The sequence below is a fragment of the Macaca mulatta genome, chromosome 4 (genome assembly GCF_049350105.2).
Source record: "Macaca mulatta isolate MMU2019108-1 chromosome 4, T2T-MMU8v2.0, whole genome shotgun sequence".
In the NCBI taxonomy this organism is placed as follows: domain Eukaryota; kingdom Metazoa; phylum Chordata; class Mammalia; order Primates; family Cercopithecidae; genus Macaca; species Macaca mulatta.
This window is the reverse complement of record NC_133409.1, coordinates 130,339,863-130,365,871: the sequence shown is the minus strand read 5'-3', so window position 1 is coordinate 130,365,871 and position 26,009 is coordinate 130,339,863. Positions and strand designations below refer to the sequence as shown.

At 38.6% G+C, this 26,009-nt stretch overlaps 1 protein-coding gene across 2 annotated transcripts in view; it reads right to left on the bottom strand.

Annotated features, from left to right (window-relative positions):
- The window catches only part of PKHD1 (PKHD1 ciliary IPT domain containing fibrocystin/polyductin), a 465,580-nt gene that overhangs the window by 319,744 nt on the left and 119,827 nt on the right, over window positions 1–26,009 (bottom strand). For both annotated transcript variants that reach the window (XM_077999818.1, XM_077999819.1), the window contains exon 35: window positions 18,041–18,197. In XM_077999818.1, coding sequence (XP_077855944.1) covers window positions 18,041–18,197 — 157 coding nt within the window. The remainder of the gene's footprint in view (window positions 1–18,040; window positions 18,198–26,009) is intronic.

The window sequence follows — 26,009 nt, the reverse complement described above, 5'->3', positions numbered from 1 at the left end:
TCACAGCTGGAAGTAGTTAAACATGCACTGGAGAAATGAGAGGGAGAAAAGAAAAAGGCAAAAATGACTTTAGTCATTATCATGTAACCAAAAATAAAATTTTAAGCCCCCCAAACCAACTGAATTGACCCCTCCTCTTAGGCAAGGGCATTCCAAAGTTAAACTGTAAAACTAATTCAGGCCATGATGGGGAGTGTCAGAGATGCTTCATTATACCCTCCACCTTTTGGAATACAGACATAAGTAACCAGCATTAACATTAAAACAGAGACATTAAGACCGACAAAACAGACTCTGTAGCAATAAGACACCAAATTTCAACCTGACTCTAGTATAGCAACACATGACAGATAGCTGGCCCTGAAAGAAACTGAAGTATTTTACCCCAAAATATATTAAATGGCCCTGCAAAGCTGTCTCTTATGGGGAAAATCTACATTCTGTAGAAAATTCCCTTCCTTTTCTGGATCTTTACCCTGATCCAGGAGAGTGCTAACTAAGAGTCTGTAACCTTTTTAGGTCTGCTAAGAAATATTTACAATCTTTTCTCTCTGAAGCCTGCTACCTGGAGGCTTCATCTGCATAATAAGAACCTTGGGCTCCACAACCACTTATCTTAACCCAGATACTCCCTTCTGTGGATTCCAGGTCTTTAGATAAGTTAGTAAGTTAACCCTTTCAACCAATTACCAATCAGAAAATCTTTGAATCCATCTATGACCTGGAAGCCCCTGTACCTACTTGTCTAATCTTTCCAGACCAAACCAATGTACATCTTATATGTATTGATTGATGTCTTATGTCTCCCAAAAACATATAAAACCAAGTTGTAGCCTGACCACCTTGGGCACATGTACTTAGGACCTCTTGAGACTGTGCCTCAGGCCATGGTCATTCAAATTTGACTCAGAATTAATCTCTTCAAATATTTTACAGAGTTTGACTCTTTTCATTGATAATTGTTTACCTCCATCTTAGTGCAGAGATAGTGATCAATAAATGTTTGACTTAACAGTCAAATATGGAGGCTACTTCTTCCCTAACTTCTCTTCAGCTTTCCTCAGCTCTCTTCCTCAAGCCTTCTTTTCTTCAATTCTATGCCATCAGTAACAGTCACGGGATGTATACTTGGACCAGAACCCTTCAAGGGCCTTTTCTTTCAGCCACAATTTAGAACAACACACCCCGCCTAGGTATCCAGTTTCTCCATCTGGAAAATGGGCATGGTAAGAATTTCACCCTCAGAAGATTAAGGTGAGATTTATTGAAATAATTCTTATAGATCCCTGGTCTGAAGTCTGACATCTATTCAATGCAATGGTCTCTGTGGCTATCATCACACTCACCATCTTCACTTCCTCCATTATTGCCATGAAACCATCTTTGCAAAGATTCTGACAATGAGAAAAATCTAACCTGGCTTACTCCATCTTGCTCCTAGCCTCACAGGCTGGCTGGCTTCGCTCATTCCTAGGTGTAGGCCAAACTAACTATGGGAGGAATTTAGTTTATAGTCTAACCTTAAACAAGGATGATAATAAACCTTCCCAAAATTAAACTACCTTTGTAAAACTAATGAAAGTCCACAAGGCTAGGATTATAAGAGGGGCCAAAATTCTGCTAAGATGTTCAGCATATTTAAATGATTACCAGCCATTGTTCGAGAGGTCACAAGATTTGCAACTTTTCCAATTACTGCAACAGATAACATCGCTATTGTAGAAACTAAGATTGGTCTTTTGAGATTTTTTCTAGACTTTTGTATTTCTGACCACCAGCTGACTTCACTCAGATTCATGACCCAAGCCTCAACCAGTCCTGTGGCCCCTACCTAAAGACAGACTCAGTACACAAGGACTGTTTTCCATACCCCTATGATGTCATCCCCAACAAATCAATATTCCCCATACCCTAGTCCCCTGCCCAACAAACTATCCTTGAAAACCCATAACCTCTGAGCCTCCAGGGAGACTGATTTGGGTAATAACTCCATCCCCCAAATGGTGTGGATGGCCTTGCATCAATTGAATGCTTTCTTTACTGCAATGCCATGGTCTTGCCAAATTGATTTTGTCTCTTCAACTGGCAGGAAGAACTCACCAGGTGATTAGATCTACAACCTGCTCAATTTCTATAAGTACCCTACCTCTTGAGCACTGCTAGACCATCTGCATCCAACATCTCTCTGTTACTGGTCCTTTTGAAATATTTTGTCATATATAATATTTCATACTCTAAGGTAAAGCAGCAAGGTCAGTCTACAGGCTCCATGCCAGAGCAGTACCATACTGCTTACCAGACTTCCAAAAGATTCCCCAACAATTTTGACTCTTTTCCTTTCATTGTAATTGTTTGGGTGAAGGAGAAAGGACAAGATGGAGGAAGGTGAACAAGAAGGCATAATCCATGTTGCTTCCGGGTTCTTCCTCACGAACATTCCCGTGCGCAGGAAAATGCAGCCCGCCCCGGGAAGATGCAGATCAACCAAGCATGCGCCAGATGACGTCAATCCGAAGAGATCGAAACTTACCCAGCCACACCTATGGAGACGCCCCTATCACGCCCTTATCCCACCCACTGCCCTCCCCCTTCCAGTACCAATGCATAAAAGTCTGCCACTGGCAGGAGCCAGCGTGACTTCTTCGGCCCCCGCATTTGTGGACCGGAGAACATCACCCGAGAGCGCCGGCGCGACTTCCCTGGCCCCCCACACCTGAGGACCTGAGAACCTCGCCCAAGAGTGTGTGCATATTTGCAATAAAAGACTGCCACTTTCTTACGTACTTTGGCCTCATGTTTAATTACTTAGATCTCCTAAATTAAATTAAATTAAATTAAAACAGTCATTACATAGAAATGCAGTAATAATCATGGATCCCACCGTGAACAAGAGGGAAGAAATGTGACCTGTGCTACAGATCAAATTTTATGTTAACTAAAATTTTTCCCTCACAGCCACATGTCATTAATGTTCTAAACAATTACATTCAACTGGTAGAACATGGATTTGCATGACAGGACTCCCACATTGTAAATAGTCAGGAAATCTAAACTGACCTTGATGAGCAAGTGGTGAAGGCAGGGAACAAAATCAAGGTTCCTGTTCTGAGTCTGCTATTGACCTCTGAATGAGCCTCAGTAAGTCTCATACAATTGCTGGGCCTCAGATTACTCAGGTCCCAAATCTCTCCTACTCAGTGCCTATCAATCGTCTGTGGTTTCATCTGCAAAGTGGAAGGCAGAATCATAGGTTCCTTTCAACTCTAGAACACTTGACATCTACATCTTTATGAATGCAGTCAGATGTGCATGGGACACTAATGGAGGCACAAGGCTCATGTTTTCCTGACCCTGTTTGTGCTGCGGTAATCACTAAATTTTCTCTTGAGCAAAATATGAGATGCACAGTCAGGAATTAGAATAAGACTACAGGGAAAACAAGGAAGCTAAAATTTATTCAGCACCTACCATGTGCCAAAATCTGTAAATATATTGTCTGAAATGACCTTCAAAACCAGTCTGTGAGATCAAGATCACATTCTTTATTTCACAGAGCAGAATGTGGCTAAGAGGTATTCATACCTTTCCAGCCCAGAGTAGACAGAACCAAGCATTAGAACCCAGGACCACCCAACCAAAAGGCTCAGATCCTATCCATTTCCACAAACCTTCCCCAGTAGCTCTCAATTAATTAGGGTTGTTCTCATAGTTACATTTAAGGAAAAACATGTGTGAACCTAAGAAAGTTTGCTTATGGCTTGTTTATACATGATTTATTTTAATTTTGTTAATGAAGATATACCTCATCTTATTCCAAAAAGGATTTGAAACAGATTACAAGGATTAGTGGGTAAATATATAAACCTGGTCTTTGTCCCTTTTACCATGAAGCAAAATATTAAATACACTGTAACAAATTGGTAGAAATTTTGAAACATCATTTACTGACAGGAACTAATAATGATGCTAATGAAGGGAGAAAAACTCATCCCAAAGAAAATGAATTATTTGTGTTGTCAGGAGTGTTATAAACAGGACTAATTAATTAATATGAACATCGTTAACTTCTGCTAAAAAGCATCCCCACCCCACTTTCTTAGTGGCAAATATAAGAAAATCTAGGTACATTTAGAAGAAAGTTTGATGAGGAATTCAGGTGTTTTTGCCTGAAATAATTAGATAAACAAATGAAACTTTCTTTGTGTGAAAGAAGATAAAGTTTATACTTAATCTATCTCTGTGCCAAGGCACCAAGACTTTCATCCCCACACTTTATTAGTTTAAAATAAATATACAGTGGGCTGCTTTAAAGGATAGTCACTTGAGTATGGGAGGGCTGTGGGAGGACTTTATTCTATACTTTATAGAGCTTGACCCCATTTCTAAATGCTGAAATAAAGAGCAGGGTTGAAATCAGCCTTTGGCTGTAACCCTTAAATTGCTTGTTATGACTTTCATGAAAGCTGACTATGTCCCACAAGTAACCTTGGGTAATTTTATAAAAATCAATCAACCATCATTATTGCTACTTCCCTCTAAAATAAATAAATGAACACAACTTTTTACATGTAATCACCTCTTTCCATTAAACATCTCTTTTGTTTCTTTTAAAGGGAAGTAAAAGAGACTTTTAGCAGCTAGCTAATGTTTGCAAAGTACATCAAAATCTGCTTTTGGCTAACCCAACAATTAGTCATCCCCTATAATAACCACAAAATAATTTGTTGTTTTTTTTTAAGAAAACAAATACACAATTCTATTTTCCCCCTTACAGAAAAAAATTAAAGTATAAATATTTTACCATACAATACTAGTCTCCAAAAGAGTGGCTATACCTACTATCTTCAACTCTTTTTCATGACTGTCTTTTGAACCCTCTCTGGTCAGGCCTTTACCTGATGAACCTGCAAAACTGCTCCTGTTAAGGCCACGGATGGCAACCACATTGGTGAATCTAAGGCTCAGTGCTCAGTCCTCCTGAGTGACCAGCTGCTTTTGACACACTTGGTCACCCCTTTCCTAAAACTCCCTCTCCTCATTTGCCCAGCCTCTTTGTTTTTCTTTCTTTCATTTTCTCATCTCTATTTTAAAAATCCAGTGTCTCTATCCTTCTATCAGATTTTCATCATGTGCTATATTCTATACATTGTATTGAATCTCTAAAGAAAACCTCATAAAATGCAAAAGTGCTAGTAACTCATAAAAGAACAGAAGAATAAATTCTTGTATTTAGAACTTTTGTCTTTCCTTCACCTGATATCTATTTTCATGTCTTCATTTTTAGCAAATCCTAAGAAAGCTACCTATTGACTCAATGACAGTGAGCACATGGGACTTTTCTAATTAAGTAGGTTAGGTATAAACCCACCTGGTTTTCCTCTACTTCTTAGGCATCCCCTTCTCAGCCTCTCCTGCCTGATTCCTCCTGATCATCCCAACCACTGCCACTTGGTGGGCCCCAAGTCTCAGCCCTCTAAACTCTTTTCTTCTTAGTCTCTGTAGACCATGCCAGTTGTCCCATCTTGTCTTAAGGTTTTAAACACCATTGCATGCTAATTGTCAATGACTCCCAAATTTATATCTCCAAGCCTGTGCCCTCAGCTCAAGATACACATACCCAACTGCCTACTCAACATCTCTACTTGGATGTCTCATAGTTTCTCAACTATGAGTATCCATGAACTCCTTTCCTTGTCTTGCCCCACAGATCTTCCCTCAGTCCTTCCCATTCCATGAATGGTAACTTCATCCTTGCAACTGCTAAGTCTGAAAACCGTAGAGTTAACTTTCACTGTCTCTCACTCCATAATCAATACTTCAGGAAATTTTACGCATTCCACCTTCAAAACGTCCCCTATAACCCAACCACTTACCACCTCCACATCTACTTCTGGGGTCGAAGTCACTCTCATCTCACCCATGGATTATTGTAGCAGCATCTTAACTCAGCTCCCTGTTTCTGCCCTTATCCTCTACCTCAGGATCAATTCTCAAAACAGCACTCAGTGCTGCCATTGCTTCTTTTCATGTAAACCTATCATGTTACCTCCCTGCCAAAAATCTTCAATGACTCCCATCATACTTGGAGTCAAAGCCTATCAAACCCTACAGGACTGGTTCTCTCTGGCCCGATCTGCCTCTGTTCTCCCCCTTGTTCCAATATTCCTTTTTGCTCCCTTGCCTCACAACCTTTGCTCTTGCTGTGTGCCAATATCCCCAACCACCACCTCCAATGTGTATTCCCTATCCACCTCTCCTGCTGCATTTTTCTCCATGGTACTACGCAAATTTAACAAAAACTATAATTTGCTTATTTTGTTTATTGACCGTTTTCCTTCTAGAAGTAAACACCGTGAGAGCAAGATTGTGGCCTGTTTTGTTCACAGCCATAGTCCCTGTGCCTGGAACAGTGCTGGCACATGGGAAATGCGGTAAGTGATCACTCAATACTTGTTGAATAACGAGGAGTTGAAATTATCAAAGTAAATGAGGCCTCCCAGGGAGGACATGTAGCGTAAGAACAGAAGAAAGATAAGGTGGGTAAAGGTAGGGAAAAAACTGTCAACCATCAACATTTAAAGGCTAGAATAAGAAAAGGAAGTAGCAAGATTTGTGAGAGTGGATCAAAGAATTAGGTGAATTAGAAGGATCAGAAGGTTGTAGAGACACAGACTCAGGGAAGAGCCTTAAGAACTGTTAATGAGGCAGATGAGTGTGTCAAAACCTTAATGCTATTTTTAGGAAGATCAGGAGAGAAAGGGTGCACAGCCAGCATGTACTAGGTTCGGATGTGAATGTCAGGTGATAAAATAAACCCAGGGAGAGTGATTCCATTTTTAAACAGAGGAAAAATGAGAGGTAAATGGAGGCAAGACCAGGGAAGGATCTGAGAACCCCAATTCATTAGATTAATCTGTATCACCAAGTTAGATAATTCATTTACTTAAAGCTTGAACTATCTAAATTTTTAGATGTAAACTATCTAATTTACTTGCCTGCATTGATTAACCCCCAATTCACCATTTTTTTTCTTAAAAAAAATGTAGCAGCCTATATCTTCTTACCTTTCAATTATTAAATAGTCAAATGGATAGTTGAGGAAGCCTGTGGAATTCCCTTTCCCTGGAGAATTATAGACAATCATCAATTCAAGATGGACAAATCCTGCTCTGCCTGGGTAAGGAGAGCTGACTGAGTGATCTGGGCAGAGTTGGGGTATATCCCTGTACCTTACTGCAGTGTGCTGCTCTGGAAGCAGGAGCTGGGAGAAAGTGAGAAAGAGAAGGAAAGAGGAGCATTTAGAGAAGGCATCCACAGCTCAAAGAAACCTGCATTGTGACAGGGATGCACACAGCTTCCTTTGTTGGCAAGATCCGGATTAGACTTGTGCCTGATCCACTGGAGCAGAGCCTGGGAAGCCTTCGAGGTGGGCTTGTCCCCGGCCAGAGAGGCGGAAAATCAATTTGGCTGGCAAACGAGAGCCCCCAAGAGCTTAGTCCACGCTCCATAATCCTATCCACAAGCAGCTCAGGAAATAGATGCCTGAGCCCTCACATATTCATGGGGGATGTGAGGCATAAATCAGGCTTTAAGGATTGGGGGCAAAGGGAATGGACTCTCTGGCTGGCTACTAATTAATCAAGCACAGAATACCTAAACCTAGCAACCTGGGATGGAGCCACACACACAGAGAAGCCGAGGCTGCTGCTGCTGCTGCTGTTTTTCCCATTTTTGAAAATTTCAATTAAAATAGATATCAGAAGAAATTTTCCCCTTTAGCTGATACTGCTTATGCATCCCCCTGTTCTTCCTTTAATTAAAAAACATGCTTATTGCAATACTTGCCAGAATCACTTTAACGGTATTTTAATTGTAATGTCTCTGCCTGATTAAAAAAAGAAAATATGAACTAGAAAGTGTTTGCAAAAATGTTCACAGGATACAGGAAAAGAATCAGACACCTCCCCAGAATGGATGCCACATACTAATTCCTTAATTAGCCTGGTACTGCAGTCAAATGGGCAATATAGAGAAATATATATATATGAAATAAAATCACTGACTCAGAGCCACAAACAATAGCAGTTGGGAGAAACCGTTTTCACCAACTCGGATTTCCCTGGCAGGGTAGAGACCCGTGCATCCAACTAAAAATGCTATGCTCAAGATAAGCCCATTCAATGTGGCCAGCCAAGTTTCCACTGTTCTTTACTAAAGGTCTCATAGCCTGTGGGAAATGAGTAGTTGGTCCAGGCTAATTGGCTTCTAGTCCTGACAATTCTATAGGGTTCCTTGTATTGTTTTAGGCTGGTAGTTCTCAAACGTGAACATGCGTCAGAATCACTTGGATGTCTTAAAACACAGACTAATGGGCTTCATTCCCAGAATAGGTTTACTGTAGAGAGTCCAAATTTGTAGTTGGTATAAGTTACCAGGTGATGCCAATGCTGCCGATTGGGGGCCACACTTTGAGAATCATTACTATCGGTAAATTAAGTGGTTGTTCTAGGTGTCCATAGGCTGGTGATGTCTGCTATCATCTAAAATAGGCTGAGAAAATACAAGCCTGGAATTAAAGAATAATTCCCTTAGTCACTCAACCAACATTTACCACTAGTTTCCAGCCCCTCTGCTAAGTACTGAAATAAAAATGTGAAATAGAGTCTCCAGTTCCTGAAGATCACAGTGAAGTTGAATTGCTCCTTCAGGTAAATGGAAATGTGCTGGTTTTAGTGAATTGTCCCACTTTCAAGAGGACCATAAGAGAATATAAAGACTATGACTCAGCTCTTCACTTTTTCTACAAAATATGAAACTCATTAAGGTAACCTTATAACTGTATTAATTCTGTACTAATTATAAAGTGTAAACAAATCTGTGGAAGACAAACTATACAGAAATATTAAAAGGAACTCAAACACTAAGATATAAGTAAATGCCTTTGTTATTATAGCTACCGTTATCAATTACTACCTAACTAAACTTTGATTTCCTTTCTACCTCCAGAAAACCATTACTTATTTTATCAACAAAGCTGCTGGCATTTAAGTGCTCAAGTCCTTCGGCTGTTCCATGGCTTTCTAAAAAGTCACTTAAAATCTCAAGAAGAAAGCCATTTCTAAGGAGAAATATAAGACAAAAAAAAAAAATTGTCTTTTTCCCAAGGTCTGTACCAAGCATGTAAAAATTCCCCTAGCTACTAAGTTCATTCAGATAATCTTCCCTTTCTCTTTATCAAAGTTCAATTAGCACTGACCCAATCCCATTTTTGACCAGCCTGCAATTTGATACACTTCTCTAAGCAAGCTGTTTTTTCAAAAGATTCCAAATACAATTATTCTCTGAATACTATAAAAATGATTTGGCTATAGAATAATTGTATTCGAAATAAAAGCTAACAATACTTTTCTTATAGTATTTATTAATTTTTAAAAATGAGAATACAGTACTTCCTACCTTTACCTGACCCCAGGAATATTGTATAGAAACTATAACAATGAAATGCTCAGTCTCCAACATATTTTTATCTACACAAGAATCCCAAATACAAAAGTACTTCAGATTTCTAGCTCCACTTCCAGTCTGGATGAATAGGATATAGGGATCACTAATGAACAAATGAGATGGAGAGGTAAAGACAGACCAAGTCCTGCATGACCCTGTAAGCCATATTAAGTTTGGACTTGAACTTACAGGCTAATGGAAAGCCAATGAAAGGTTTTAAGTAAGGAAGCTTGAAACATTTATCTTTCATTACTGAAAATATTATAGCTTCTGTGCTAGGAAGGGACTGGTCCCTTTCAGTAGCATTTTTCATGTTACAATACCCAAGTTGTCAAGACATAAAACTGTAAATTGTTCAATATCTATGTTTCTGTCTGTCTGCCCATCTATTGAAAGCATGTCCTTTCTCATAGCAATGGCTTATCTTTCATTTAAGGCTAATCAAGTGTGTCTGGAACTGTTCTCTGGAGTAAATAATGTAAGCCATTGTCTGATTGGAAAAATAAGGGGTCTCAGAGCTAAGTGTCCCCCACATTAAAAAGCCTTTGTCTCTGATCTCCTGATACACAAATAGTAAATAAAATTGGTCACTGTCTGGACTAATCCACTAACATTTGAGGGTACCAGGAAGGACTCTGATTATAGAGAAATTCTCAACAAACATGAATCTGCCTCTTCAGGTCAGAAACTCATTTATTATTATTCATTCAGCAATTATTTGAGTACCTGCTTCATGCCTAGAGATAAAATGGTGCTGGCAATACAATACAAAGGTGAGCAAAAACAGATCTGGCTCTTCCTTTCTTCAGTTTACAGCCTAGACCTTTATAAGCCTTCAAAAAGGTAGAGGGAAGAAAAAATACACCTTGACATTCTATGTGTAAAGAATTAATATAGAAGTAATTCAAGTTGTTAAGCAATTAAAAATTCTATCAGTAACCCACTTAGCTTTGAATATCAGCAAAGTCCCCCTCTCATAAAATAAGTAACACCTACTTGTCACCAAGAAAAGTCCAGCACATGATGACACCCAAGAGTTAAGATTGGACTTCAAAAATACTCGGGCTAGCTCTGATGCTAACTTTGTCAGGCTTCCCTTCTGAATAATAGCACAGACCAGCCCCTTAGAGGGTACCATGCCTGCCAAATAGAGGAAGAAACTTTACTCATTCCTATACAGCTCTTCCTCCAGTGAGCTGCACACACAAACAACATTAACATCCAGCAGGGGTTGATACAAGACATTTTCTCCCTACACAGGGAAGGGAATCACCATTATTTCCATTTTGTACATTGATTTGAGGACCAGAGCCTTACCCAAAACCATAAAAGAGTGTGTGACTGACTCAAAATTGAAATCAGGCTCCAGTTTGCTGACCAAACTGCATTGAATCAACCTTGTTGTATTGTCTGCACATAACATCCTATCTTCTGGCTTGAAGGGTTTTGACTACAAAAGAGGGCAATTCAGTCCATCTTTTACAGCCAACTTGCAGATAAATTATTTTGAATTTACCAATTCGCAACAATGTTACCAGCCTACAAAACCCTCTCATGTTGACCAAGATATTCTACAGTTAGAGAAAAAAAAATAAATTATTGTTGAATATCATATTTTTATCATATTTTTATGCCTGCCTTCAGATTTTTTTTATCCTAACTGGTAGCTATGAAGTCTTGAAACTATAGGCATAGGTTTAAATGCCAAGTGACTCACACAGACCTGATGCACAAAGAGATCACAAGTAACGGCTCAGGAAAGTTCTGTGTCATAGCATTTCTAGATAACTGCATTGGAAAGCATTATCTGAAGCATGCATCTACTGAATCTGAGGCTGGCTTAGTGCTAACTAGAAGCAACCAAGTATACAATCCCTGGGATTTAAAAACAAAAACAAAAAACAAACAAACAAACAAACAACAACAAAACGCTGTGCTAGGTTCATCATTTAAAATCTCACTCTGAAATCCTCAAATGCTTGTCAAGGATGAAGGAATTCTACACTGAACCTGACAGTGAGTCAGAAGAAGATGCTTTACCTCAATAAACCAAGAATATGCATTTCCATGCCACAGAAACCCCAGATGCAATGGACTCAAAAAGATCTGAATGTCCTCAAAATTGTGGACTAAAAAAACAGTTGAGAGAAAATGAGATCATGTTCTAAGCTACACCAGAAAAACATGTTTCTGTGAAGTCAAAGTAACAAGGAGAATGCAGGCAAGCAAATGGATCCACTTCTCCATCCGTCCCTCCCTCGCAATAGAAGGAAAAACACTTCAATATGCATTCTGAAGATAACAGAAGCAAAAGCAATCCAAGGTCTTTATTACCCAGCTAATTCTTTCAGTAATCCAGTTTGCTTTGTATATAGAAGCAGCCACTATCTGTAAATAAAATTGTATTTTAAGCCTGATATTCAGCCATATCTCCTGTTATCTCTGACAGTCCAAAAGTAACAAAAACTAACATTAATTGAGTTCTTACTCTGGACCAGGCTGTGTGCTAATGGCTTTACAAATATTCCCTCATTTAATACTCAAAACATACATAGGAGACAGGCAATACATTGTGATATTGCCATGCAACAATGATAAATGCTTGTTCTCATTGTTACTATTATTATCATTATAGCCAGGCATCACCTTAGTAAGGAAGAACCTGAGACTTACAGAAGGTCTGCAACTTGCCCAAGGTCACAGAGCAGAGAAGTAGTGGAGCCCAGATTCAGACTCAGTTCCTTATGGCTAGAAATACTGCCAAGCATTTAACTGCTTTAGTATACACCAGTAGACCAAAAAATAGAAAATCACATTAAAGGAAACCAGTGTGCTATTAAGCAGCAACAGAGACTGGAAACAAGTTTCTGCTCAGACACAAGCATTGTGAGTAGTAAGAAACTACAAACTGCCTTCCTTTTTCATTATATATATTTAAGGCAAACAACAGGATGTTTTCATGTGTGTATGTGTATGAATAAATATGTATTATATATAATGAAGAAATTACTACAGTCAAACAAATTAGCATATCAATCACTTCACATAGTTACCTTCTTTTGTGTTCTGTGTGTGATAAGAGTACCTAAACCTAAGAGCTCAACACCAAGGGGAGAGTTCATTCTCCCCTAATTGACCCTTTCATTAATCATTATCATTACACAACTTCACATCAAGCTGCTTGATGACCAGATCAGAAAGAGATTCATTGCTTCATTCAGGAAATATGAATGTTTCCCCAACTACAGACCACAACCCAAGATCCTTGCCCGGGATGCAGAATGCTCTGACAAGAGGGTAACGTTCCTTCTTTGTGATTATGGCTCATCATAATTACTTGGAATAAAAATAATAAATTTTAATTCAGCAATGCCTATGGCCGTTGGGCATCTTAACATAAAAGAATGAAAATATAATTAACTAAATCAAGGCAATATGCCTATTTCCATCCTAGCTCATTAGTATTAATTGATTGGGTTAATTCTCTTTTGTGTTTAACGGTACCCCTAAAAATATTTTTTTTAAAAAAAAAAGGGAGGGAGGGCACAAAGGAGGGAAGAAGTAGAGAGAGTAAGTAGACAAAAGTTTTGGATCTTTTTCTAATTAAAGTGAAATAATAAATGCAGCTGAAGCTCTTATCATGGTCACAAAAGAATCTGCTATTTTTTTAAGTTTGGGAGTCAGCATAAATTATGACACAAAACATTGGGGCCACTTCTCAATTGCCCCCCAAACATTTATGATCCTCCCTTCTACTATGTAAGTCATATGTGTAAGGAAAAAATGTCAATTCTATTTTATAGATGAAAATATGAGTAAGGCACAGAGAGTTTAAGACCCTTGAGGGTCCATAAAGTGTTGGTTTTCCTGTTGTATGAGCCTCGTCTTCTACATATCAGGATGCTGGTTTCCATGAATGGAAAAATAATATAGAGGACATAATACCTTCATAAAGCAGTTCCAAATGCAGTTCTTAGGTGATCTAGTTTCACTGTTACTTAACAGTAATCCTTTCAATATATATATACTTCATGTAGAATGTATTCTTTGTAATATAGAAATGGCTGAGAAAGTACTTCCACTATAATTTCATATTTTGTTTGTTAAAATCTTTTGAAGAAATTATTTTTTGGCTTGAAATTTCTCAGGCTTTATCTAAGCCTGCAGATGGTATCAGAAAAACTAAAGAAAATTTCACTCAGCTATTTTTCTGACACTGTGAATGTATATGAAAAAGATAGGGCCGGGCGCGGTGGCTCAAGCCTGTAACCCCAGCACTTTGGGAGGCCGAGATGGGCGGATCACGAGGTCAGGAGATTGAGACCATCCTGGCTAACACGGTGAAACCCCGTCTCTACTAAAAAATACAAAAAACTAGCCAGACGAGGTGGTGGGTGCCTGTAGTCCCAGCTACTTGGGAGGCTGAGGCAGGAGAATGGCATAAACCTGGGAGGCGGAGCTTGCAGTGAGCTGAGATCCGGCCACTGCACTCCAGCCTGGGTGACAGAGCCAGACTCCGTCTCAAAAAAAAAAAAAAAAAAAAGAAAGAAAGAAAAAGATATTAACAGATATTTGGAGAGCGAGTTGCTGTTGTTGTTGTTGTTGATGATGATTATGATTATTCAATCTTATATTTGAAGAGCTCTTTATTATCTTTCAAGTACTTTCACACATATTATAGACCAAGGGAAGACATTAAAAGAGGTTTATAGCTATGTTACATTGACCAGATATTTAAGAGTTGTAGTTCTTCACCAGTGAAGACTTTGGTCAAATGCCTTTTAGAAACAGAAATATAACTTACAAACAGATTTTATATTCCTAATAATTCATCATAATATGCATATATATAGACAGGTGTGTGTATGTACATATTGTGCATGTATATATGTATATGTGAATATATATGTAAGTGTATATGTGTGTACTTATACAAACATACGTGTGTGTGTGTGTGTGTGTGTGTGTGTGTGTGTGTGTGTGTAATCATTGAGAACTAAGGACAGTGAAAGTAAATTAGTTGGGAAAAATGGTATTTAAGAGAACAAGGGTTTAAAATATATACTTCTTAAATTTCACCCAGGACCATTTACTTGTCCATTCTTTCTACAATCATCACATAATTTTTGAGACTTCGTCATGCATCAGGCAATGTTCTAGACCCTGAAGAGACAACAGTAAATATATTGATGAAATCCTTTGCCTTTTTTGTTCTAGTAGAGGAGATAGACTATAAATAAGCAAGTAAATTGATAATATACAATGTGATGATAAGTACTATGAAGAAAAGTAAAGCAACATCAAAGGAAAAAGAGTTCTGGGGAATGGCTATAATTTTAGAAATGATGACCAGCAAGTCCTCCCAGATTAGTTGATATATTCTCAAAGAGCAAATGAAATAGGTGAGCCAGCCACATGAATGTGGAAGAAGAGCATTTCAGGCCATAGACATTATGAGTAAAGGTCCTGAGGCAGGTATATTCATAGAAGAACTAGAGCAGAGTGAATGAGGAAGACGAGGTCAATGAAGGGATCAGAGGTTAAATAATAGTAAGGACTTTTGATTTGATTCCCAGTGAGTTGAGATTCCACTGGAGGTTTTGAGGAGAGAAGTAATAAGATCTGACTTAAATTTTTAAAGGAAATGGACTATAAACTGCTGGTGGTTTACTTTACCATATAGCATAAAAGTCAAATATCAGTGACTTAAACCCATGAAGCCTTGTTTTCCTATCACAAAGAGTAATTTCAGAGGCGGGTGGTTGAATGCCTTATCATGGAAACTCCAGAGTCATCAGGGTCCCGGTTTCCTCCTATTCTTCTGCTTTTCCATTCTAACTAACAAGTAGCATCATGGTCCAAAATAGAGGCTGAAAATGTTGCTGTGTCACATTTACATATCAGCAAGTAGGAAAGAGAAAGAAGGAAGGGAAAATAGGGTGTACTTCCTACTGGGTCATCTCTACTTTTGGAAATTTCTCAGATGTTCTGCAGGGTACTTCTTCCATCTCATGGAAAGCCCTTAGCCACATAGCTATGTCTAGCTACAAAAGTGTTCAGGAAACAGAGTATTTCAGCTGAGTACATTGTTGCCACCAATGAAATTAGGGTTTTGCTACTAACGAAAACAAGGAATCAGAAACATGGGAACCAAATAAGGGGCAATTTAAGATGGTCTAGGCCAAAAATATGGTAGTTAAGACTAGGTTAGTACCAATGAAGTGTTGCTACATGGGACACATGTTGGAGATCCAGCCAACAGGGTTCACTGATGGGATAGTCATAGGAGGTGAAAGAAAGAAAGAGGTCTTGGATGCCTCCATGGTTTTTGGTCTGAGCCACTGGACATATACAATTCCAACAAGTGAGATGGAGAATTTCCTCAAACTTTGATTTGTGTATATGTTAATATCTATGTGATCGCAATATGTCTCAGACATAAATGATCTGCCCTTCACCTCCTCTCCACTCTCCAACTCTAATCTTACATAATTGACACCCAGATTACCCCACTATTCATTTGGCCTCACTGCCAGCATCACTTGTTTTAGAACCAGAAGTTTTAGTCTTTTATATTTACTTTCTAAGTATTTTTTCTTTGGTAATATTACATGTTACTGCCATTAAGTATTCTTCTTCTTTTTTTTTTTCTTGTATTGCACATAACAATCCTAGGCCACTCAATAAGCATTCACAAATTATCTGTTGAACAAAATTTGATGTGTGTCCGTCCCCTGTTCTCATTCTTTCTAGAAGTTATGACCTATATCTCTATAATAAAAACCTGAGTTTCACTCTAGGCAGCTCTGTTTTTTGCCAACAACTCCTGTATCTTATTTGTGTAGAAACTGGAATCTACTACTTAGCCTTACATCCTACCTACTCCTCCTCCCCAAGAGAAAGAGGAGATCCTTCAGATGACTTACTCTCCCTCTCCACAGGATGAGGGTTTGTCCTTCCAAACCTAACTCACTTATCTAAATAATATGAGAGTGAAATATTGCCTAAACCAGAAATACTAAGAAAAAACACTATGGGAAGGTGACAGGTTGGGGCAAGTATTGGGATTGCTCAGATATTTAAATCTTTAAGAGTGGGAAGTCAAATGAATGTTATACTTATCCTGCCTTTCTCCTACACTTTTCTCTCCTTCTGATGCCTCTTCTCCATTTTCAGCCTCTGGTCCTGTCAACACTATTTACCTGGAAGTAACAGTACATCCAGAGATTTAGTAATCCAAGACTTTCAGCTGGGAAACTTCTCCCAAATGGTAGTAGCAATATAAGCCCAAGACCTTTGAATGCCTAAAGGGGAGCCCATCCTCCTGCAGAATTTGATTCATATGGAGAAAGCCCTGGTTAAAGGCCTGCCAAGAGTATCTTTTCTCTGAAATGAGGCTTTAGGTCTGTAATTTTCCCTTGTCATTGCTGGTCCTTAGGTAGTTGATGACTGTCTATAGTGGCATTCCCATAGCCACTAGCTACAAACACACAAACACACACACACACACAAAGACAAAGACAGGGCAAGAGCCCAAGCTGACAGACCATTTTATCCCCTAAAGGGCACTAATTAACTGGTTTGACTGAAAACTTCTCCTTGCTATACAAGAGTGAAAAAAATAGCTTCCAGCATAGAGAATGACAAAATGCCTAAATCCTCATTCAGTCTAAAAGAGACAAGTATTAAAATTCCATTAGTTTATCCCCTTTAAAATATTTTATTTTTCCCCTCATGTAACTATGTTCTTACTTTAATAAGAATGAATGTTTGTGTGTTAAATATATTTATAGTAAAGAACAGTGTTTTAGTGCAGAGTTTCATAGATATCCATAACTAATCATATCTCCCAAGTAATTTTCATTTGCCAATGAACAGAGGCACTTTGATAACTATTCCTTATTTTCTGCCACTAAAGTAGGCCATGATTTTTATTCTCATTTAGCAGATAAGGAAAGAAATGCACCAAGAGGTGAAATAACTGACTTAGCCATTTAAAGATGTGGTAGTAGAGTTGAAATTCGAAATCTCAGCCTCTTCCAACTTCCTAAACCCTAGAGCTATATAGCCGGTTTTACAATAAGAAAGCCTATTTATATGACTTTCCATGGGACCAAGAAGTCAAAACCACAACAGGGTAAAAGCAGGAAGACATTGCTTTCTTGGCAGGGTGTTTCAAAGGCGGCAACGTTAACCAATTTCAGGGTATTTTGCTATATTGTGGGGGCTGTCCTGGATAAGCATGACTAAAAAGTGCTTGAATAAAGGAGCATATTCTTTGAGAACACTGTTAACCTTCTTGTTTTTGAAAAATTAAAATAATCAAGCTCTGTGCTTATTATAAGAGTCCAAAGAAAGGCCTTTCACTTTGAACCCTCTGACCACTTCTTCCTTTACATAGTAAAATTTCAGTTTGGTCTGAGGACAAATTGTCAACTAAGTTCTGGAACTTATCCAAAAAGTTTCCCTCCTCCCTCCCTCCTACAAGTGATATAATTACATAAAATAATATCACCAATCTACAAACTCCACAGACCTTTAATGAGCAGTAAGTTGAGGACGCTTGTGTTAGTGTCCAGCAGAAGCGATTGGCCATTCTCCACTATGACGTTGTCGCCATCTTGTGGCAGCCTTTCAGGAAACCAGCTGTGAGTCCTGGACCATCTCCGGCAGAACTGTAAAGAAAAGTTGCCCTGGAAAAAGACAGCTGGGTTGGTGGGTGGGTTGGTTGCTTGGCTGGTCCGTTGCTTCGTTGGTTCACTGGTTTGTTGGTTTGTTGGTTCATTCACTGATTTTGGGTGGGATGGTATAAGTATTGAATCAAAATAGAAACTTCTCAAAGAAAGTAAAATTAATTTAAATATTTTAAATGTCTCCATAAAATTGGTTACCTCTCTCTTTTTCATATGACTAAGCTAAACAGGAAAAAATACGAAAGGCAAAATTATATTTGAAGTTCTTCTGTGCCCAGCCCCTGGAATTCTCCAATAACATGCTGGTAATGTTTTCTTACCTTTTTTTTCCCCTGTAGCACAGGCTCCATTCTACCTAACAGATGAGGTTGATTCCATTTATTTTTACAGACATGTATTGAATCTTGGACAAAAAGTCATAAATAGCCTGGAATAGGGAGAATTAAAATGTTCTGCTTGATGGGTGGCATTTTGCTTTATGTAATTGGTATCATTTTTCACTGGCTCTACTGCCAAGAGTCCCTGTTTTATAGGAACATTCCTCTTCCCAAGTGCTCAGATCTATCCTCCCACTCGGCCTTTTTTGATATTATTGTTGCCTTTCCCCCTGTGTCTGGTGCATCAGGGCTGAACAAAGCCCATGCAGGCATAGGCAGAATGCCGACTGACTTCAGATGACAAGTAAACAGCCTGGAACCTTTGAGTGAGGGGTAGGGAGCTGTACTGACAGAAGGAGCCAGAAAAGGAAGCACTCCCTCTCCATCCCAGCCTTCAGTCCCTCTCTCAGAACTTTTGACTTTCCTGTTAATTTATGGTCACTCTGATGTCATATGTTTTTTAAAACAGGGACATAAAAATCACAGAAAGCAACATTCAGCTCATGCAAGAGGCTGGAAATATGTCTAAATGCCTTGTGAAGTTGTGGAAGTATAATTACGATAAACACAATAAAATCACAATAGAGAAGGTGATTCCTTCAAGGTAATACGTATGACATGTGTAAGCCACTCTCTCCAGTCTTCTTCCCATTCGGATTCCAACCAAATGTGAAGCCCAAGTTCCTATAAAAATAAACTGCCCAGAAGGTCCTCTCATGATGTGTTAGAGGCAGATGGGAAAAGATCATTAGAAGGGAAGGCATGTTTGTAATATCGACAACTACACCTACTCAGAGAATAGTGCTCTAGAGTATTTCTGAGACAGAAGATGGAAAATTGTGTTGCCAGAAGAGCCGTTACATTTTCCAGAAGAGGATACAGACCCCAAGGTCAACAGTGCTGAGATGCAGACCCAACACAATCACTGAGAAGGCTTTGCGATTTATTCATTTTCCACATCTGCAAAGAAATAAAAGTCTATGACTCATCACAATTTAAGAGATGGAAAGAAATAAGGCATAGTGATAACCAGTTCCAGTATCACAGAAAAACGTATAGGTGACACAGGAACATCATTGTGAACTGAAGGAACCATGCCCCCATGCTGACTATCTGTAGGCTACAAAAGTAGGAGAGAATTTTAACTCTAGATGATTTCACTAGAGGACTAGCTTTAGGTTAGTAAAATAATAAACGGTACTTCTTATAAGGCTACATATATTATACATTCTTATAACCCTTTAATTTACACCTGTAGAATACAGAAAGAGGAAAGGGAGGCAAATCAAAGGAAACTGGAATGAAAGAAGGTGGGGAAAACAGAGATGGTAAAGTAAACTGCAGAACAGGGTGAACCAGGTTATCTGTATTGTCAGCTCAGAGTCCATGATAAAAGGACTTTTGAAAAATCTTGGATTTCCAGAAGGCCAGAGATGGAAAGAACTCTAGCAAAATCCTATCCCATAATTTTACAGATGCTATTTTAGGCAGTGTTCCTTAGAGCTTAATAAAATGTAGATTCCTCTAGTGTCATCATATACCTATGAAATCAAAAGTTCAAGAAGTGGGACCCAGAGATCTACAATTTTAATGATCCCCTCAGATGACACTTCTGCATCAAAATTTAAGGATCAATTCAGGGCAAGGGCTGGAGGGGGAGGAGATACATCTTTAAAAGGAACCAAGAAGTTTTCTCCAAACCAACATCCAAAGCTTAGGATCTTTGGCCAGGATCACCCAAAGACTAGCAAGCTGGGAAGGATGATGTGTTGGTGAACTATACGAAATATGAAGAATTCAGCAGCATAACCCTTTCTGAGACATTAACCTGGTGGTCAGATCCATAACCCAGTCACAGAACTGCGAAGAAAACTAGGGCTCATTACGCACACAGTAAAATGATCTGGAACAACTAGAAATTAGTTACATATTTAAGTGGGTCAAAGGTAGACTATTTCATGGTGTTATCCATTAATTAATTTGAGAACATTTTTAAATTTTTATGATTAGCACAGATATCTGTTATCTAGCTCTCAATAAGCTTTAGAGACTTTCTCGCTCTGAAGTACCTGCTTATGCCATTTGCTGCCTTCCATGTGCTATAACCTCTTGGCCTACCCTGTCAGCCTTCAAAGATTGCTGTACTTGGTCCCAACCCAGTCGGTGGAAAGGTCAAATTCTGTTATCTCTACTTTTCAGTGGAGAAAGCAAAGGCTCAAAGTGTTTAAATGATGTGTCAAAGTTCACAGTGATGGAGGCAAACTGGAATCATGAAAAGGAAGCACCCATTTGAAGTTTTTCCCTTACTGTGGCCTCTCCTGGGATGCTCTTTCCCAAAAGATCTGCATGGCTCACTCCCTTACTTAATTCATGCCTCTGCTCAAGTATCACCTCCTTACCTGTATTATTATTTTTAAAAAGCACCCCCAATCATTCCTTCTCCCCTAATAATGCTTCATTCTAGTATTAAATAATACAATTCCTTGCATATTTGGTTATCACTTATTAAGCTTACTCAAATGAAGCAGGGACTTGGTTTGGGTCATTGCTATATCCCCACCTCCCTAAAAGATGTCTAGCACATAGTAGTTGCTCAATAAATGTTTTTGAATAATTTATTAAATGAATCTTATACCCGCTGGTGCCATACATGCTTTTACAGATATCTCACACACACACACACACACACACACACACACACACACACACCTCTTCCTAATGCAATAGGTGAATACACAGGTGCTAAGACCTTAAAAATGCTATATCCTCTAGGTCTTCTCAAACATTTACATTCCTTTTCATGTTTTCAAGCTCCATTTAAACATATAAACATAAACCAAATGATGAATAGTGCTACTTAATTGAAACCTGAGACTCAAATTCGATCTCATAAAATCGTTCGCCAATTTTTTCTTTTGCCTTAAGTTTCTGTAGTCAATGTGGCCAATGTCAAATGAATACAGGTGTTTAAGCATTCAGTTTCAAGAGACCTAAGCTTCTTTGTGCCCTGAATTCCCCTTAGCATAACAAAGATATCTTGAGATGTATAAATGTTTATTGATGTACTCATGCTTTTACACAAAATAATGACTAAATACTAAAAAATCTAAAAATTAGTACAGCCTCCACTGTGTACCAGCTACCTGGGGAAGTAGAAGAGCGGAATAGCTCTATGATTGCAAGTTATCGGTGTAATCCATGATTACATGCACGTTGCCATAAGAATTTTAGCTCTCCTACATTTTTCAGTTAACAGAGCTGGTGGTATCATTTCCTCCCAGCAAAATGCTCCATGAAACAGTAAGGATGGCTCACCTTCCAACATTTTCATCCTCCAATCCGTGTCACTTTGATCCAATCAAGAAAAAAAAATGCCAACAGCATTGATTAAAGATTTTGTCAATATATTTGAGAATGTCTCTGTTGATACCAACATATTTTTGGTGAAGGCCATGTTCTGTGTCAACAACCCAGCTTACTTCCACCTAATATAAGCTCTTTCCTCTATAGTTCCCATGATGCTCAGCCTTTAGCTTTAGTGTTCTTCCTGGAGATAAACACATCACTCATTCTTATTCTGCAGATGAAGAAAATCATTTCCTCATAGGCATATGGGGGCAGGTGTGAAAACAGAGATACAAGAATTGCCCAGAACATGACCTCGTCTTTGCATATAGCCCCAAATAAACCCAAAAAAAGCAAGAAAAAAACTTTCCTCCCTCAGCTAGGAAGCTTATGCAATTTGTTTTCTTCTTACAGCACGTCAGCACTTCTCTGAACTTCACGGAATGTGCAGTGTCTGCAAATCTTACATGTCACCTTAAATGTACTTGCAACACCACCAGAGTTATCTTGAAAGAAGTCATTGATCAGCAAGTTGGAACACCCAGCAAAGCAAAGACCTATTTGTGAGTGTATGCATTGAGCTGGGGTGGCAGAGGAGGTGGGGTATGGGAATCTCTCTAACCACAGTGTCTCCTGACTGACAAGGACAAGAAAGAACTGTGCTGACACCTCACCAGAATGTCTTCTTCCTTAGCATCCAAATCCTGGAAATAGGAAAAGACAAGTCCCTGTAACCATTTTCTCCACTCCGTATCCTTCTTTATTTTCTCCAAAGCACTCATCTCTACCTAATACAATGTATACTGGTTCATAATCAGTCAACCCCTAATAGAATATAAGCATCACAAGAGTGTCTTGGTTTTCTGCTGTATCCCTAGTACCTACAACAATGCCCGGCATCTATTGGCTACCCCAAAAATATGTCTGAATGAATAAATGGTCAGCTCTTATTTGGACTTATGATGCCATAATGAAAAATACCTTAATAACTGAAATAATGTCATGAAGCTATAATTTAATTTTATTCAGTTCTTCTTTACATTGAAATGTTTTAATTTTTATGAAACCAACTTTATTTACCTTTTTGTGACATTCTTCATTACATTATAGATAAAACATCCTCTTTCATCCTGACATAAATATTACTTAAATGTCCTTCTTGATTGGTGGGTTTTATATTTGCATGTTACTCCTCAACTAACTTACAATTTATGTTGATGGAAAGTTTTATACCTTTTGCTTCTTCTTATTCCTTGCTTTTTTCCCCAAAATAGCTGAGTGTCTTCATATTATTCATTAAATAACATTTATTCTCCCAATTAATACTCTTGGCTATTTTAACAGTTGAATTATAATGTTGGATGATATTTAAACCTATTGGCCAATTAAAATCCCAAATCCTTTTGTATGAGCTAATATAAAGGCGTTTCTCTCTCTCTCTCTCTCTCACACACACACACACACACACACACACACACACACACACACACAAAGTGACCTCATCCTTGTTCTTAAGGTACTTATATTTAGAAAAAATACAGATAGCCAGATAGTTAAAGTGTGATTGATTCAATAATTAAAGGCATAACCAAGATGCTATGGGAGTTCAGAGGATTAGATGGCTGACCATGGTGGAGATAGCCTTACAGGGGAAATCAAGTGCATTAAACATCATTTTCTCTTTTTAATCTGGATACAACAGATAACACAAGTTGAGATTATTTCAGCTGATTATAAAACAAAAGATAGTGTAGAAAAGTCAACTATCTACAAATCCAGGATTATGAATAGAGCCCCTAACCTATAATCTAATAACTCTTTAGGGAACAAAAAGGAAATTGAATTAGTTTGGCATAATTTATTCTTACTGACCTCATGCAGACTCTAAGTGATCACTTTCTTTTCTCGGTGGTTATAAACCCCTCATGATTACAAGATAACATGAGAATGTCCTTCCACACTGCACTGTGTAGCACATTGACTACTCAAAGAAATGTCAACAGTGCTTTTTGTCAGAGATTCCTGCCCAGTTCAAATTGACCCTTTCTCATCATTAGAGAACCAGGCAATTCATTGTCTTATCTCTCGGTTCTACACACTTCCTATCCTCTGCGATTTCTCAAAGATTGCTGACACTACCTCAGTGCTTCATATATCTAAGTTATTAGCACTCTTAAGCTTCAGAAGATTTTCAAAGTCTGCAGACAGGACAAATTTACAGTCTTCTTTTATCCTTTCCTCTATTTGAATCTTCAAATCTCCTCTAATAGCATCTCTTCTGAATTTTAAGTCCAAAGACCTTTCCACTTGTGGGAGAAAAAAAAAAAATGATAATGATAGCTGCTGATTATTGAATGTCTCTAATGTCCCAAGCACAATGCTATACATTTTACTTACAGTATCACTAATCCTTATGTAAACCCATATCTGAGACAGGTCTCAGTTAATTTAGAAAGTTTATTTTGCCAAGGTTGAGGATGCATGCCCGTGACACCACCTCAGCAGGTCCTGATGACATGTGCCCAAGGTGGTTGGGACACAGCTTGGTTTTATACATTTTAGGGAGACATGAGACATCAATCAATATATGTAAGATGTACCTTGGTTCCATCTGGGACAACTCGAAGTGGGGAGGGGACTTCCAGGTCACAGGGAGACGAGAGACAAACGATTGCATTACATTCTTTTAAGTTTCCGATTAGCTTTTTCGAAGGAGGCAATCAGATCTGCATCTATCTCTGCAAGCAGAGGGATGACTTTGACTAGAATGGGAGGCAGGTTTGCCCTAAGTAGTTCCCAGCTTGACTTTTCCCTTTAGCTTAGTGATTTGGTACTCCCCAAGATTTATTTTCCTTTCATACTTGTAACTAAAAAATGTAGGTGTTACTCTTTCCACGTAAAGTTTAATTAATAATAATGGCCAACACTTACTGGGTGCACTTAACAGGTATTATCTCATTATACCCTCGTTTCAGACTACTTTCCAGGAACTACAGAGTAGATGGATCCCTGCCTTCAACAAATGTTTATTGAGCACCCACTACACACCAGGTACAAAACAAATGCCTGACCTCATGGAGCTTATATTTTAGGGAGATAACAGGTTAAATATATAAAACTAATAGTGTGCTGTGACAGAGAAAAGAAACAGGTGAAGTGGATCAGAAGTGCCAGGGTGGGAAGAGCTATTTGATATGGAGTGATCAGGGACTTCCCTGATTGGACTGGGTTGGGATTGGAGCAGAGAAATAGAGTATGAGCCAGAGGTTATCCAGGGAGGACCTTGAAGAAGGAGTGAGTTCAGAGCACTGCAGGTGCAGCAAGTAGGACAGATAGGGCGGCTGGCCCTGGAGAAAGGAACGCTGTACAGACAGATGGCCTTTCTACTGATGCAACCAGAAACACTGCACAAAGACCTGGGTAGACATCAAATTCTTCATATGTCATAGAAAAAAGAATCAAGTAAAACACTCAGTAACATATAACGAGGTCAGCAAACTACAGTCCACAACCCACTATTTTGATATTGGCACATGGCACATGGCATGACAATTCATTTACATATTGTTGGTGACTGGTTTCAGTTTGTGACAGAGGCAACATGACCCACAAAGCCTAAAATATTTACTATCTGGCTCTTTATAGGAAAAGTTTGGGGACCCCTGGTATATTATATTTCATACTATACTATCAGTATAGTACCTACAATATGCGCACTATAGTATATCTATAGTACATCAGTATTAAAACATGTGCAAAATGGAACTTTCTGTAATTGAAAATAAGTAATTATAATACAGCTACCTGAGAGTTGATGGACTGCAAGCAAAAACATCTTAGTAAAGGATATACATTAAAGTACTGGAAAGTATTTCAATTCTTTCCATTTTTCAGTACACAATAAGCCAAATCTCAGAAAGCCACAGAAAGGCAAGTAGAAGTGTGGGAAGATGTGTGTGTGTGTGTGTGTGTGCGCGCGCCACTCATGCACTCACACACATGCACATGAATACACACACACACACACACAGAGCCAAATCAGAAGATTGACAGATACATGCTAGCCTTTTTCACAGAGCTGACACACTGC